This window comes from Thermobia domestica, chromosome 13 (genome assembly GCF_964235325.1).
Source record: "Thermobia domestica chromosome 13, izTheDome1.hap1.1, whole genome shotgun sequence".
Classification (NCBI taxonomy): domain Eukaryota; kingdom Metazoa; phylum Arthropoda; class Insecta; order Zygentoma; family Lepismatidae; genus Thermobia; species Thermobia domestica.
The window spans coordinates 15,624,471-15,638,211 of NC_137466.1; the positions used below are offsets into that span (position 1 = coordinate 15,624,471).

Below are 13,741 nucleotides of genomic sequence, written 5' to 3' on the forward strand. Positions count from 1 at the left end.
GGAAAATAAAAGGTGATTCTGAATGTTTGTGGTGCCTAGAAAACGAAAATGATAACAATTTTGTACATCGCCTCACAGTTCTGAGACATTGCATGAGATGTATTTCGCTCATACATGTAATTTATTGAAATGAAGAACGTAAAGTAAGCCCAATTAATCGTCAAAAATCGAAGAGTGGAAGTTTAAAAGGCTTTGTCATAAGGACACTGAGCCTCACGAAGCCCTCATATCTTTTTCCAATTTTTAAAAATTTTTCATCAAATTTTATTGTTTAGGTAATTGTTATTACAACCATATTTTTTTCCAGTAAGAATTTTAAATAATTATATATTTTACATATTTTTTTCCAAAGTAGAAATATTTTTTTTCAAGAGTTTACAGAATTGTTTATACTAGAAAAAGGAACTCAACACAAACATGTAGACAAATTTAACAATGCAAGACAACAATAAATGTGTAGAAACAGACTATGAGAACAATAATATTAGAAATTGACAACACCTACGGAACAATTGTTGTGATATATAAAAGAATAAGCAAATGAACATAATTACAAGAAAACATATATATGTTAATTTCAAATGATTAATAATTGTCGAGAAACTTTAAAACAACATCACTTTCAAACTTTACGAGATGATTACAGAAAAAAGATGTCCAGTTCCTTACCAGATTGTAGCGTTCCCAAAACTGATGCAACATTCCCTCCTTGTACTGCCATACTGATGCGTTGCAGTAGAAAAGAGGTTGCTCTAGCGTCTCTTGACGATAAATAAATGCGGTGTCCGACTTCTTTTATAAAGTTAAGACCTTCGGGACCCCAGCAACCATTTAATTCGATAGCTATAGTGACAAAATGTTATTTGGCAAGTAAATTGCTGTACTTTTTGCGTTTTTCTGTTTCAGCCACTTTGCCAGCTTGTGCTGAAGAAGAATATAGGTTTGATTGGGCGAAGGTATCGGAACAAGTATAATCCCATAGAAGTGCTTTTCCTTTCTTGCACGGTATTAGGGTCATACTATCTGGCCTCTTACCGTCTGCACGACTGCATCCCAACGGTTCGCGTATAGAAGGAACGCCTGCTGAAATTAATGCCCTCATGATAATATCGTTCACACTGGAGTAGCGTGAATGTCTGCCCGCACTATTGGCACAGGAGAGTCCGTGAAGGCTCTTCTTGTTTACGACACTTCTGCAGGCAGGACATTTGTGTTGCTCGCAAACATCTGCTCCCAAACGCAGTTCACTGGCAATTCGAAAACTGTCATTGGGAAGATGCAGTCCTGAAGAAGGTGATGGGATAGCATTGAGCCAAGCGCCTACTTCAGGAGATGATGTAGCTAGGAGTCTGGCCTTATCTTCTGGGTTATCGGATGACTGAAGTAGAACTGAACAGTGATGATTTATAAGAGTATCGTCCCAAGAGGATTGTAATCCTCTCTTATCAATATCAGGGGGATCTGATCCCAAGATAAATGACCACTTAGAAATGCTGTCATTGACATTCGAATCCGTTACAAGGCTAAGATCTTGTTGGAGAATGGTCTTGATCAATGGCTTAGCGCCTTAGAACGAAGACAGAAAGGATGAAATAGCCAGGCCCATGGCGCGGCAAATGCCGAGACCTCCGTAGTTAACAGGGAGGGACGCCTGCAACCAAGAGTTATTGTTGAGTGAGCAATTCAGGATAGATTCTAGACCGGTTTTTAAGGTGTTGTCATAGCATTCCAGAAGATTAGCATCCCGCCAAGATGGAGCACAGCGAAGAAAGTATAGCAGCCTTGGCATGGACAATGAGAGAGGTAGGTAAAAGGTAGAGTGAGCTGAAATCAAGGAAACACATGTAAAGAAGAATTCTAATTTAGAAATTTTGTCTTTTAATATTGTTCGTCTTGCCTCATTAGATAATGTTGCTCCTAATAAACTGGCGTCATCTGTCGACATTCTTTGAATCCCAGGAGCGGGTTCGTCAAACAGCTTGAAGAAGTTATTAGACTGCTCATTGGAGACTCCGGAGAAAGTTGGCCTCACATTTGGAGAAATTCATTTGCAATCCCATCTCCTTAGCCCGTCTACGGATCATTTCTAGTGTCTCTAGTACTGTATCCTTGTCTCCAGGTACAGTCCCGTCATCCACATTCCATATGTTTAGTTACGTATTGATACTGTTAACGATGGATTGTAAAGTTAGTGCGAACAAACCAGGGCGAAGACGGTCGCCTTGTTGTACGTCACGCTGAGAGAGAATTATTTCGTCTCCTAAGTTGGTCGATTGCGAGTAACACTGATGGAGGTATCGATAAATTGATGGAAAACTGTTTCTTACCTGTATGAGCATAGAATCACGATTCAACTCGTTAATGCGTTTCTAAAGTCTATCTTCAGAAACACTTTCTCCTGATGGTGTGGAAAAGAGTAGTACATACGAGCAGCGTGGACTGCTGCTTCTGCTCCATATCGGACGCAAACTCCAAGTTAATGTGGAGATAGAAAATGTGTTAGAGTTTCTCTAATTCTATGGTAAATGATTTTAGCTGACAATCTCCTCCAGACGTTGCCTACTGCGATGGGACGAATGTTGCCACTTTTCTTCCGTCGGCACATCACCCGAAATAATCAGGTGGAGAAAATCACAGATGGCGTTAGTCAGGTGGTCTTTAGCTCTGCAGTCTTGGGATTATTATTAAAGAATAATCCCAATATTATTAAAGAACGGAGACTGTCCATACCTCCTGACGACCCGGAGGGAAATGATTTAAGTGCCTTCGTAAACTCGTCAGCTGATGCTCTAGGTACTACAATACTGGGCCCAATTAGATCGGGAGGTTCGAAAGGGTGTCTGTGAGCCGGACGCTTCTCTTTTAATACTTCTAATACAGTTCCATTCGGAGAAGCTATAGTATCTTCTGAGATGAGAAGCCGTACTGCGCTGCGAACATCACCGTCTACTAATTTGTTCTCGACACTTGCTGTTAAAAGTTGAATTTGCTGGTCGTCGAGCTTTGAAGGATTTTTTACTGTGGTTAGGAAGGGCTTCGCAGCGAGAATCAGAACAACATTGCACTCTTTGTTTAACCCATGATGTTAAATTATTCACTTTGTCAGCTTTTGATGGAACGCACAGTGTAACGTAAGGGAAAAAAAGAAGAGATCCATCCAAGCTTCTGAGTCGTTTGTATGTACTATATGTTGCAATACCTCGCACAGAGTGTCTGCCACTGTAGCTGTAGCACCTGGAGGTACCCTGCGTAACATTGGGGTAGAAGACTTTAATCTTGCTAGAAGCTCATTGAATTTGGAGATCATCTTTCTTGGGGAATAGACATTATCCGTGTGACTTAGGTGAAGGCGAGCATGGTTTGGTTTTATTGATTTCATAATGGCACCTGCTATTGTGAATTGCTAGGCCTTTTAAACTAATACACAATTTGTTACAAAGCTTACAGGTAGTCTCGTTAGGCCTGTTTGAAAATTCAATGCTCTTGTTTAAAGCAGTATCATTTTGGGTTCGATTTTTTGGCTGAATTTTGATCCTGATGCGTTGCTTACATGCGAGAAATCTGCATTAATGGCCCTGCAGTCTTTATTGATATCATCACTAATAGCAATGAAAGGATTACTGGTATCATTAGAAGAGTTATGATCATCTTCCATAGTTATTATTTTTTAAAAAAATATTTTTCTTATTTTTTATTACTTTTTCAAATATATAACAAATATAAGCAGTGTTGCCAACAACGTAAACAATAATATCACTAAACGTACTGTGAAAAGTCGCTAAAAACCTTAATTGTAATGGAAATAATACTAGTTTAGTCGCTGTACATTTCGAAAGTCATTAAATTTCTAGTTTAACAATGGTAATTGAAACAAATCTTGTCTCTAAAATATATTAGCAAGTCGCTAGATTTAACAATAAAATCCATAAATTGGTAACACTAATTGTAAGCCCTTTAGGTTATAAAAAATCATTTATTTCGTCACTCGCGCTGCATGTCACTATGTATTTTCGTTCCTATAGTCCATCGACGATTCAAATTGAAAAAAAAAACTTATATCCCATCGTCTTATGTTCTCCTTCCCTTGCAAAGCAAAAATAGATTCCTGTGCGAGGTGTCAGAATTCAGAGTTGTTCACAAGATCTCTTTAACGTGTGGCTAGTGGCGGTGGAAGTATTTTTCACCTGGGGAGGGGGCAAACTGCTGTCTTGAAAATAGACACGGGAATGTAACATAGATCAGGTAATACGAATATATGTTCGTCACGTAACAATAATTTGATTTAGTTGGATAATAATAATAATAATAATAATAATAATAATAATAATAATAATAATAATAATAATAATAATAATAACTAGGAATGCAATGGATGTACCCGATTGCAATGAAATGAGCTGAGCGAGCTTAAACTACGTAATCATTCCTGGCCATTATGCAATAATAAATGCCATTTTTAATTGTTGACAAAAAAATCGCGTGAAAACTTTTTCCCTATGTTAAGTCTATGGAAGCGTTTTTCGGTGATTATTCCTCGATGGTACATCGGATTTTTGATTTCGACCTATGTTCTCACTCAGCACGGCATACTCTATCAGCGTGCTAAGTTTGGTTGAGATCGGCCAAACGGTCTAGGAGGAGTTCGCGGACAACCAAACGGCTAACCCGAGTATAAGAGCTTCGCTTCGCTCAGCTCAATAAAGACTTCATGAAATTTATATAGAAAATTCAATTACACTATTTATCCAGAGTTACTTGTATTTTTTTACTACACTTACTTCAGTATATCCAGTTTGTTATTACATTCACCTCTCCTCCTGATGTCATTATATTCACTTCACTTCACACTAATAAAGTACCACACACTAAGGTATAATTCAAATTTGGTATATTGAATTTTATATGTTATTTCGTAATATAAAGAATTGTTTATATAATGCTTAACATTTTCACTTACTTGATTCTAAATTGATTTCTTTTCAACATTGACCAAAAGTGGCTTTCCTTTCGCTTGTCTTTGATGTGAATTCTCTTGCAATGGTGTTTAAATCTCACATTGAAATCTGGTCGTTATGCACATACAACAGCAGATGAGAATCTTTTCTACATCATGGAAGTCCTCAAATATATATTTAGATTACGCAAAGAGCTGAATGATCTTTTGCAAGATGCTGAAGAAGTTGGCAAAGTGAGAACGAGAGTCTCTAGACGAACAGTTTGGTCGACAAAAATGCGAACAGTTCGGGTTTCAGGACTAATAGTTTTTAATATGCTGGTGGTCGTCATCGAAGTAGGTGGAAGCAGCGAGAGCTGAGCGCATAATCTATCCAGGTTAAAATCCAACACATGAGGTCCCAATTCCTGCCTCAAATAATCTCTTGAGAGATGCTCACAACATACAGCATCTTCACAAAGCATCTTCTCGAGTTATATGAGTTGTTTGAGGCCTGGATGATTGAAACGACGCTGTACTTCATTCAACAAATAGTCAATGATTGCGATGTACTTTTTCGAAGAACTAATAGGCCTACAGGTTCTAGGTAGCTGCTATAGAAGGATTATCAGCCTGCTCCAACCTAATTGGTGTTCTCTTTGATCTTGATGAAGTGGGCAATTTTAAGTAGTCTGTTTGCATTTTCCTTTGCTTCCTTATAAATGTTTTCAAATGCACTGTTCGTTCGTAGGTTTCTCATAGTATCCTCTAGAATCGCTGTTGTTTTTTTTAGCTCTAGAAGCAGAAGCATCAGAATTTTGAAGCACTTTTGCCAGTTGTTAGCAAGGTACAAAAGGGCATATACTGACTATCAGAAAAAAATATCATTCCGAATTTGTTAATTCTTTTCAAATACATTTTTAGTATTGCCTTTTGACATCATCTGGACCACTTGTATTACTGATGATTTTTTGCAACGTGATTTGAATTCGTTTGTAATAGATTGAAATCTGATTAGAGATTTTCGTCTAATGCAGCAGCGAGTAGGAAAAAGAGGCAGCAAATGCTTGGATGACTTTCGTTGTTAGTTTTATAGGATTCAAGAACGATGTCGGCGTTTGTTCTCTCTCGTTTTGCAGAATCCAGGTTGATGATAGAAATGTCTTTCACTATGGCCGGTACGTCACGCAAAGATTAGCATTTCCGTGCTACTTCCTGAAATGGAATATCTAATGTATGATTACTGCAATGAATGTATACAGCTTTCCGATGTTGAGTCAAAATCATCATCTGCGCACCATTCACTCGTCCAGACATATTAGCTGCACCATCTTAACACTGACCACGGATATCTTCTGCATTTCGGTTAAGTCTCGTTATAATATCTTTGATCGCGAATTCTAATGTTTCCGATTTTGTGCCATGTGGGGTAATCATTCCCATAAATATTTTTTTGAATTTGATGAGTCAGAGTCAACACAGTGCACACAGACATATCTGATCTTTATTTGAAATATCAGTCGTGGAGTCGGCTATGATTGCATAAAATTGAGATTCTTTAACTTCTGCTACCAGGTCTGTCTGTATTGCATGTGCCATAATCTTCAAAATTTCATTATTTCAATCAGCACTAAGCTAGTTATCCTGTCGATTAATCCATTGGCTGAGAACAGGCACAACCATTTTTCTTTCATCTAGGAGCGACATCAAATTACCCGTACTATGCAAATGTCCACTGATTGCTTGACCACTGCAAGATAAATATCTAAGACTACTAATTATTACAAGGAGCGACTGTCTTCCTTATTCTTGTTGTTTACAAACGTGGTCGGAAAGTAGAGCTGAAATAGGTGTTCTATTTCTGCACTTATATCTTAAACGAACGGAACGACAATGGACTTCGCATTTTTCATGTACTTTGAATTATTAATCCTACCTCATACATTTTTACTCCTCACTATAAAACTTACTGCACTCTGCATATTGTTTGTAAGAACATTCATTTCACTTTATAGAACATGTATTTAAATGTCCTGTTACTTACTTAAACTGTTATATTTTTTAAACTTTAAAATCTCGCTCAACGACTCGTTTCACATTGCAGACTTACGATTACTTAACAATTTTTTAAAAAATTTACAGTGTTTTGAGAATGTAGACCAATGGAAATAAAGAGAATTTTAAATTATTTCTCCTAAATCTTTCTGTCTAACATGGAGTCAGAAAAAACGCCCGGTCCCATGTCTCCAAGAGAAAGATGAATCTGGAAGAGATATTTTTTTCACATTACTATAAAAAGCAAAATTTAGTTCATATAATCACTGTTGTGTGATGTTTTTACAGTCTGAAAGTGAGGGGGCAAAACTAGTACCTAGCCCCCTCTAATTTTTTTTGGGAGGCAGCTGCCCCCTTGCCCCCCAGTTCCGGCACCCCTGCATGTGGCAGGGTGTTGTTGACAAGATCTCTTCGCGACTGTACTGTTTAAGTGTGTTTGAAGTATATTGCTTTAGAAATCGGGTGTTGTGCTGTGTATCAAGTGAGTTACTGGTACAAAATGAAACTAGTTCACGCGGAACGTGTACTAATCATTCGGATAATTTTTGTTATGAATGTGCTAGATTTACACCCAAACCACGAAGGGATAAAATATATAACTTTTCAAAACTTGCTTATTATCTGTACTTCGGTTGTCGAATTGGTGACCAGAACAAGTCATGGGCTCTTCATCAGTGCTGCGTAACTTGTACAACAAATCTTACGTTGTGGTCACATTGGAAACTAAAGGCCTTGCCGTTTGCTGCACCGATGGTGTGGAGGATACCAACAAACCACCTTAATGACTGTTACTTCTGCATGACTAAGATCTCCAGCATGTCTAGACAAAGTAAGCACGTCATCCAGTATCCGGATATTCCTTCAGCCACACGACCTGTGCCTCACAGTGACGATTCACCAATATCTGTACGCCCTGACACATGGACAGTGGAAGATGACTGGAATGAACCTGACATTTCTTCGGAGCCAGTGGCTTCTACGTCAAAAGATCCGGACTATATATCAATACATGCTGACAATGATATACATTTAACAGAGCAGGTGGACTAAAATGATCTAGCATGTGACTTAAATTTGTCAAAAGAAGCATCCGAACTTCTAGGTTCAAGACTAAAGCAATGGAAATTACTCAGTTTCGACACAGACATCAATCCTTTGCACATTATTTTGCTATGGAGGAGAATGTGTGTGTTTCTGTACAGATGTTACTGGTTTGATGAACAAAATAGGCGTGAGCATGTAACAATCTGTATCGAAACATTTTAATGTACATTTAATGCAGTAGGACTTAGATCAGCGCTGTCCAACGTTTTCACCTTATCGGGCGCAACTGGCTCCTGTTTTCCGACGTGCGGGCGCCTTTCGAAAGAATACAAAACTACTATAGAAATAAGCCTACTGCTACTAGTGCAACAACTACTACTTATTATTTATTTGTTACTAGCAGCGTTCACCCCGCTTCGCTGCGGTCACCCCGGAACGCAATAAACTTTGTTACTTAGATAATTTTTACTTTTTCGCTTTCAAGTGATATGATAAAAACCATAGAAGATTGCAGTAAATGTTAACATTATATCGCCTGTCATTTATGTTAACCCGCCCCGCTTCGCTGCGGTCACCCCGGAAGTTTTCGCTTTCAAGTGATATGATAAAAACCATAGTAGATTGCAGTAAATGTTAACATTATATCGCCTGTCATTTATGTTAACCCGCCGAGTTACACGGTCATGCGGGTTGCATATAAATACGTTTATTTTTACCTATGATGAACTAACAAAGGATTTGTACGTTATGGACACTTGAATGGTCAATTATCTCAAGACACTGGTAATTAAAAATTAAAGTGATATGATAAAAACCATCTAGGGTCCAAATCCTAATAACCCCCCAAAAATAAAAGAAATTGGTTCAGCCGTATTAGCGTGATGAGGTAACAAAGGATTTGTGCGTTCTCTTTTATATATAAGACTAGCAGCGTTCACCCCGCTTCGCTGCGGTCACCCCGGAACGCAATAAACTTTGTTACTTAGATAATTTTTACTTTTTCGCTTTCAAGTGATATGATAAAAACCATAGAAGATTGCAGTAAATGTTAACATTATATCGCCTGTCATTTATGTTAACCCGCCCCGCTTCGCTGCGGTCACCCCGGAACGCAATAAACTTTGTTACTTAGATAATTTTTACTTTTTCGCTTTCAAGTGATATGATAAAAACCATAGTAGATTGCAGTAAATGTTAACATTATATCGCCTGTCATTTATGTTAACCCGCCGAGTGACACGGTCATGCGGGTTGCATATAAATACGTTTATTTTTACCTATGATGAACTAACAAAGGATTTGTACGTTATGGACACTTGAATGGTCAATTATCTCAAGACACTGGTAATTAAAAATTAAAGTGATATGATAAAAACCATCTAGGGTCCAAATCCTAATAACCCCCCAAAAATAAAAGAAATTGGTTCAGCCGTATTAGCGTGATGAGGTAACAAAGGATTTGTGCGTTCTCTTTTATATATAAGATGAATATTATCATCATCACTATTATTATTATTATTATTATTTTGAAAATTGATACATACCTAGTGAGAAGACTGACACTGCACGTTTGCTGCCAGTTGAAGGAAATCTGGTGTGTAGCTGGAACAGGCTGCTATTATTGCGTCATCCAGGTGAGAGGGTGTCAGGGAGGTTCGGTACTTATTTTTGATCATGTTCCTGGCAGAAAATGCGACTTCGCAAAGATAAGTTGAGCAAAAGCAGGAATAAATTTTTTTAGCAACACTGCTCAGAAGGGGGTATTTTACTCCGTCCGTTAGAATCCATATATTAGTACAAGTTGCATAGGAATATTTCAAAACTATATCTTCTTGAATAGTTAGGATTTCAAGTTCTAAATCTTAAAGATTATAATTTCCAGACACTTCACATATCCTACTACCAAGATCAATAACATCAACAGAGACAAATGGATTATTGATGAACAGAACCACTGGTTCAAGTGCTACAAACTGGGCAAATCTGTTCCGAAACTCAAGAATAAGAATTTCCAAATGCTTTGAAAATTTTGAAAGATCACAACCAACACAATTTACCTTTTCCACCATAGATTTGAAGTTTGGAAAGTGAGAAAGGGAATTCCTGTTTGAGTGAGCAATCAACAGCTTCATTTTCTTTTGAAAAGCATTAACTGTGCTTATGATGCCTTTCCCTTGCAATTCTAGATTTAACTCATTTAATTTGAAAGTGATATCTGCCAAGAAAGCTAAATCTAGCAACATGATGTTTCATCGAGATCATGACAATACTGACCCTTAGATGACTTAAGAAAATCCCTGATTTCATCCAAAAGACAACAGAATCGTTCCAGTGTCTTTGCTCCTACTCAGCCACCTGACGTCTGCATGAAGAAGAACGTCACCATGCTCAGCATCTGATAAATTCAAAATACTTTTGAATAATCGATGACGAGTGGAAGATGACCTAATGTAATTTACTACACGAGTTACTATTTTCATGACATGGTCGAATTTTAAAACTTTTGCACATAAAACTTCCTGATGAATGATACAGTGGTAAGACAGAAATGTTGGAAATGATTCATCCTTAGCACAGAGAGCAAGAAACCCGTTATTCCTACCAGTCATAGAAGGTGCCCCATCCGTTGTTATTGCAACAAGTTTAGAAAGAGGCAAATTGCTATCCTTAGCAAACTTTTGAAAGGTGTTAAATATATCTTCCCCCCTAGTATGCCCATGAAGTGGCAGCAATTTGAGAAATTCCTCTTTCACCGTGAAATCATCAAAAATCATTCTAGTAAATACGCACAACTCAGCAGTGTCGGATATATCAGTACTTTCATCTAACTGGAGCGAAAAAAAAATCACACGATTGGTGCAAATGATTTTGCAGATTATTCGAAATCTGCTCCACCCTTCTAGCAACAGTTTGGTGAGACAACTGGAGTGCACTGATGGAAGACACGATTGTATGTTTATCTCTGTATCCATCGAACAGGGATTCAGCGGCACTAATCATTGCTTCTTTCACTACTTCACCGTCACTAAAAGGCTTTTTCTTTTTAGCTAACACATAACACACTTTGAAAGAGGCAATTGTCACGTTATAGTGCGTCCAATAAGAGAACGTCTCGGACAGCTCGCAGTGATATTCCCACTACTCGCGTGTCAAGGTTTTTTCGGTGCAACTGTAGTGGAAATTTAATTAATGGTGTAAGACAGAGAGATCGTGGTTGGTAACAGTGGTATCAAAGTAGGGGCTGCAATGCCCCATCGCATGTGGTAAGAAACGTCAGAGACCATCTCTTGTTGGCCGTGCTATAGTAGCTTGTTGAACAGGCCTCTGAAACACATTTTGTTGCAGCGTTAATTTAGATTTTAGGTTTCTCACTTTGTGTTTCCTGAGTTCCGAATTTATAGGAAATTCAGTATCGAAGTTTTTGTGATTCGTCGCGAAATGCCTCTCTACATTACTTTTCTTAGGAATAGACACACTTCCATTGCACAATAAGCACACCGGTTTTCCTCTGTATTTAACAAAACAATATTGTTCCTCCCATTCACAGTTAAAACTATACGTTCTTTGTCTCTTGGCCATGGCAAAAAAAAAAAAAGCACTGAATAAAAGGAGTCACGAGTACAGTTGCAACTTTTCGCAACACACACGAGTTCACACAAAGAGTATTCCCCAAGAGAGAGCGAGTCTATCCCCACAATGGAAATTTTTCAAGGCGCGATATGACAAAAGACGATCGGGTAAAGACAAACAGCGCCGCCAGCAGCAGGCACGCGAACTACCGCGGTTGCCATAGCGTAGCGGTAGCCTTATCCAAGTGTAAAGTAACAAATGTTCAAATTAACTGTTGTGAAATAATTTCCTCGATTTTGCTGAATGCTTTTTCCCAGAGTCCAGATCAGCCAGAAGTGCAAGTTACTATTTTCGAAATGATATAACAGAAATAGAAGAAAATCTAATGTTGAAAACAAGAAATTTTGCGTATTTTGAGTTCGATTTCAGAGGGCTCCAGGAAAATGCTTGGCGGGCGCCATGGCGCCCGCGGGCACCGCGTTGGACAGGGCTGACTTAGATTATCCGAAAAAGTTTCCGGTCTATTTCTCAGCCTCTATTCAACCGATCTCTCAAATTTTGGGTAACATAACTAGATTGCCCTAGATCACCCTTAATATTTTCTGTAAATCGGTTGAATAGAGGCTGAGAAATATCCCTAAAACTGTGTCGGATAATCGGGATTGTACTCTATATAATGCGAATAATAAATCTGTTGATATCTTTGAATCTGACGTGACAGGGAATTCTAAGGGTAATTTTCGAAATCAGCGTGACCGTGTCCTTACGATTCACCTACTTTAATCGCGGAAGTATATATATATAAAAAAAAGCTTTTATTTGTTGCGCAGTGTTATGATAATTAGTGTGTATTTAATTCAGTTGTTATTTTAATACATATGTATATACAAGTATAGTAAGCTTTGACTGTTGTCCCTTTCATTTCAGACTACTACCGTTTCTGGATTGGAGTAAGGAATGTAGAAGGTACATGGACAGACGTTCCCAAAAACGAGGCCCTGAGAGAATCCAACGGGTTCCCAAAATGGAAGAACAATGTGCCTATAAACAGAGGGAATTGTGTAGTGGTTGATCGCAAAGGTTCTGAGCCTGTATTTGCAAACACTGACTGCTACAAAGATCGATATTTCGCTTGTCAAATGAATTTATGAAAAAAGAAGTCCCACTTTAGGATCTATATTCAATGCAGTTACATAATTATTATACATATATAACTTTGCTAAAGTTATAATTATACATATGTTAATTTTATTTATATCTATAATGATTTATTAATTACAGTTCAGATTTACGAGTCTAATAATTTCAGATGTTTCATTTGTAACGAGAAAATGTTCCTTGTTATATGTTTTTAAAATGTGCAATAGAGTATTTTCTGTTACAAGTAATTGAAGATAACGAAGTAGTTTCTTTTGTCATAATTTGTAAGGAAGAAGAATGAAATCAAATACAATAGAAAATGATATTTGGAAATATTTTGTTTCGTAAATCCGTTAGTTACAGAGACAACTGGTTCTTTCACCAATGCATATGCAGGCTTCTTACTATTAGATGGTACCCTTCAACAAAATATGGAGCTATCTGCTCTTTTCACCATATTCTTCAATTATGTTATAACAGAACAATAGGATTGAACTGCTTCCTCTGTTTTAGCTGGTTATTGTTGTTTCTGTGGTGCCAATAGCAAGGCTATGGAAAATGTGCTAGAGTTCAATTAGATGCAAAAGAGTTGTTAAGTATCAAGCGAAAAGGGTTCCTGCACACACACCGACAAAACTGTCGGTTCTAAAATATAAAACTTCACCAGATTTCTATAAACTAAGACGTGATTCTCATGGTTGCAAGAGGGTTACCAGCAGGTTTGTGTAGGGGGGACCGTCGTTTTAGACGGGGGGCAGCTATAATGTACAAAACAAAAAAGTGTGTTGCTGCTAGTGTTTTTGAGGCCTGAAAGAAAGGAAAATTTTGGTTTCTATCTGGAAAACTAAAAACACTATTTTAGCTTATAATAATAATAATAATAATAATAATAATAATAATAATAATAATAATAATAATAATAATAATAATAATAATAATAATAATAATAATAATTATTATTATTATTATTATTATTATTATTATTATTATTATTATTAT

The 13,741-nt window shown here is 37.4% G+C and overlaps 1 protein-coding gene across 1 annotated transcript in view; it reads left to right on the forward strand.

Annotated features, from left to right (window-relative positions):
* Positions 1-13,075, forward strand: part of LOC145668024 (C-type mannose receptor 2-like) — a 102,915-nt gene extending 89,840 nt beyond the window's left edge. The window contains exon 9 of the mRNA XM_081735489.1: positions 12,530-13,075. Coding sequence (XP_081591615.1) covers positions 12,530-12,753 — 224 coding nt within the window. The 3' untranslated portion in view covers positions 12,754-13,075. The remainder of the gene's footprint in view (positions 1-12,529) is intronic.
* Positions 13,076-13,741: the final 666 nt, after the last annotated feature.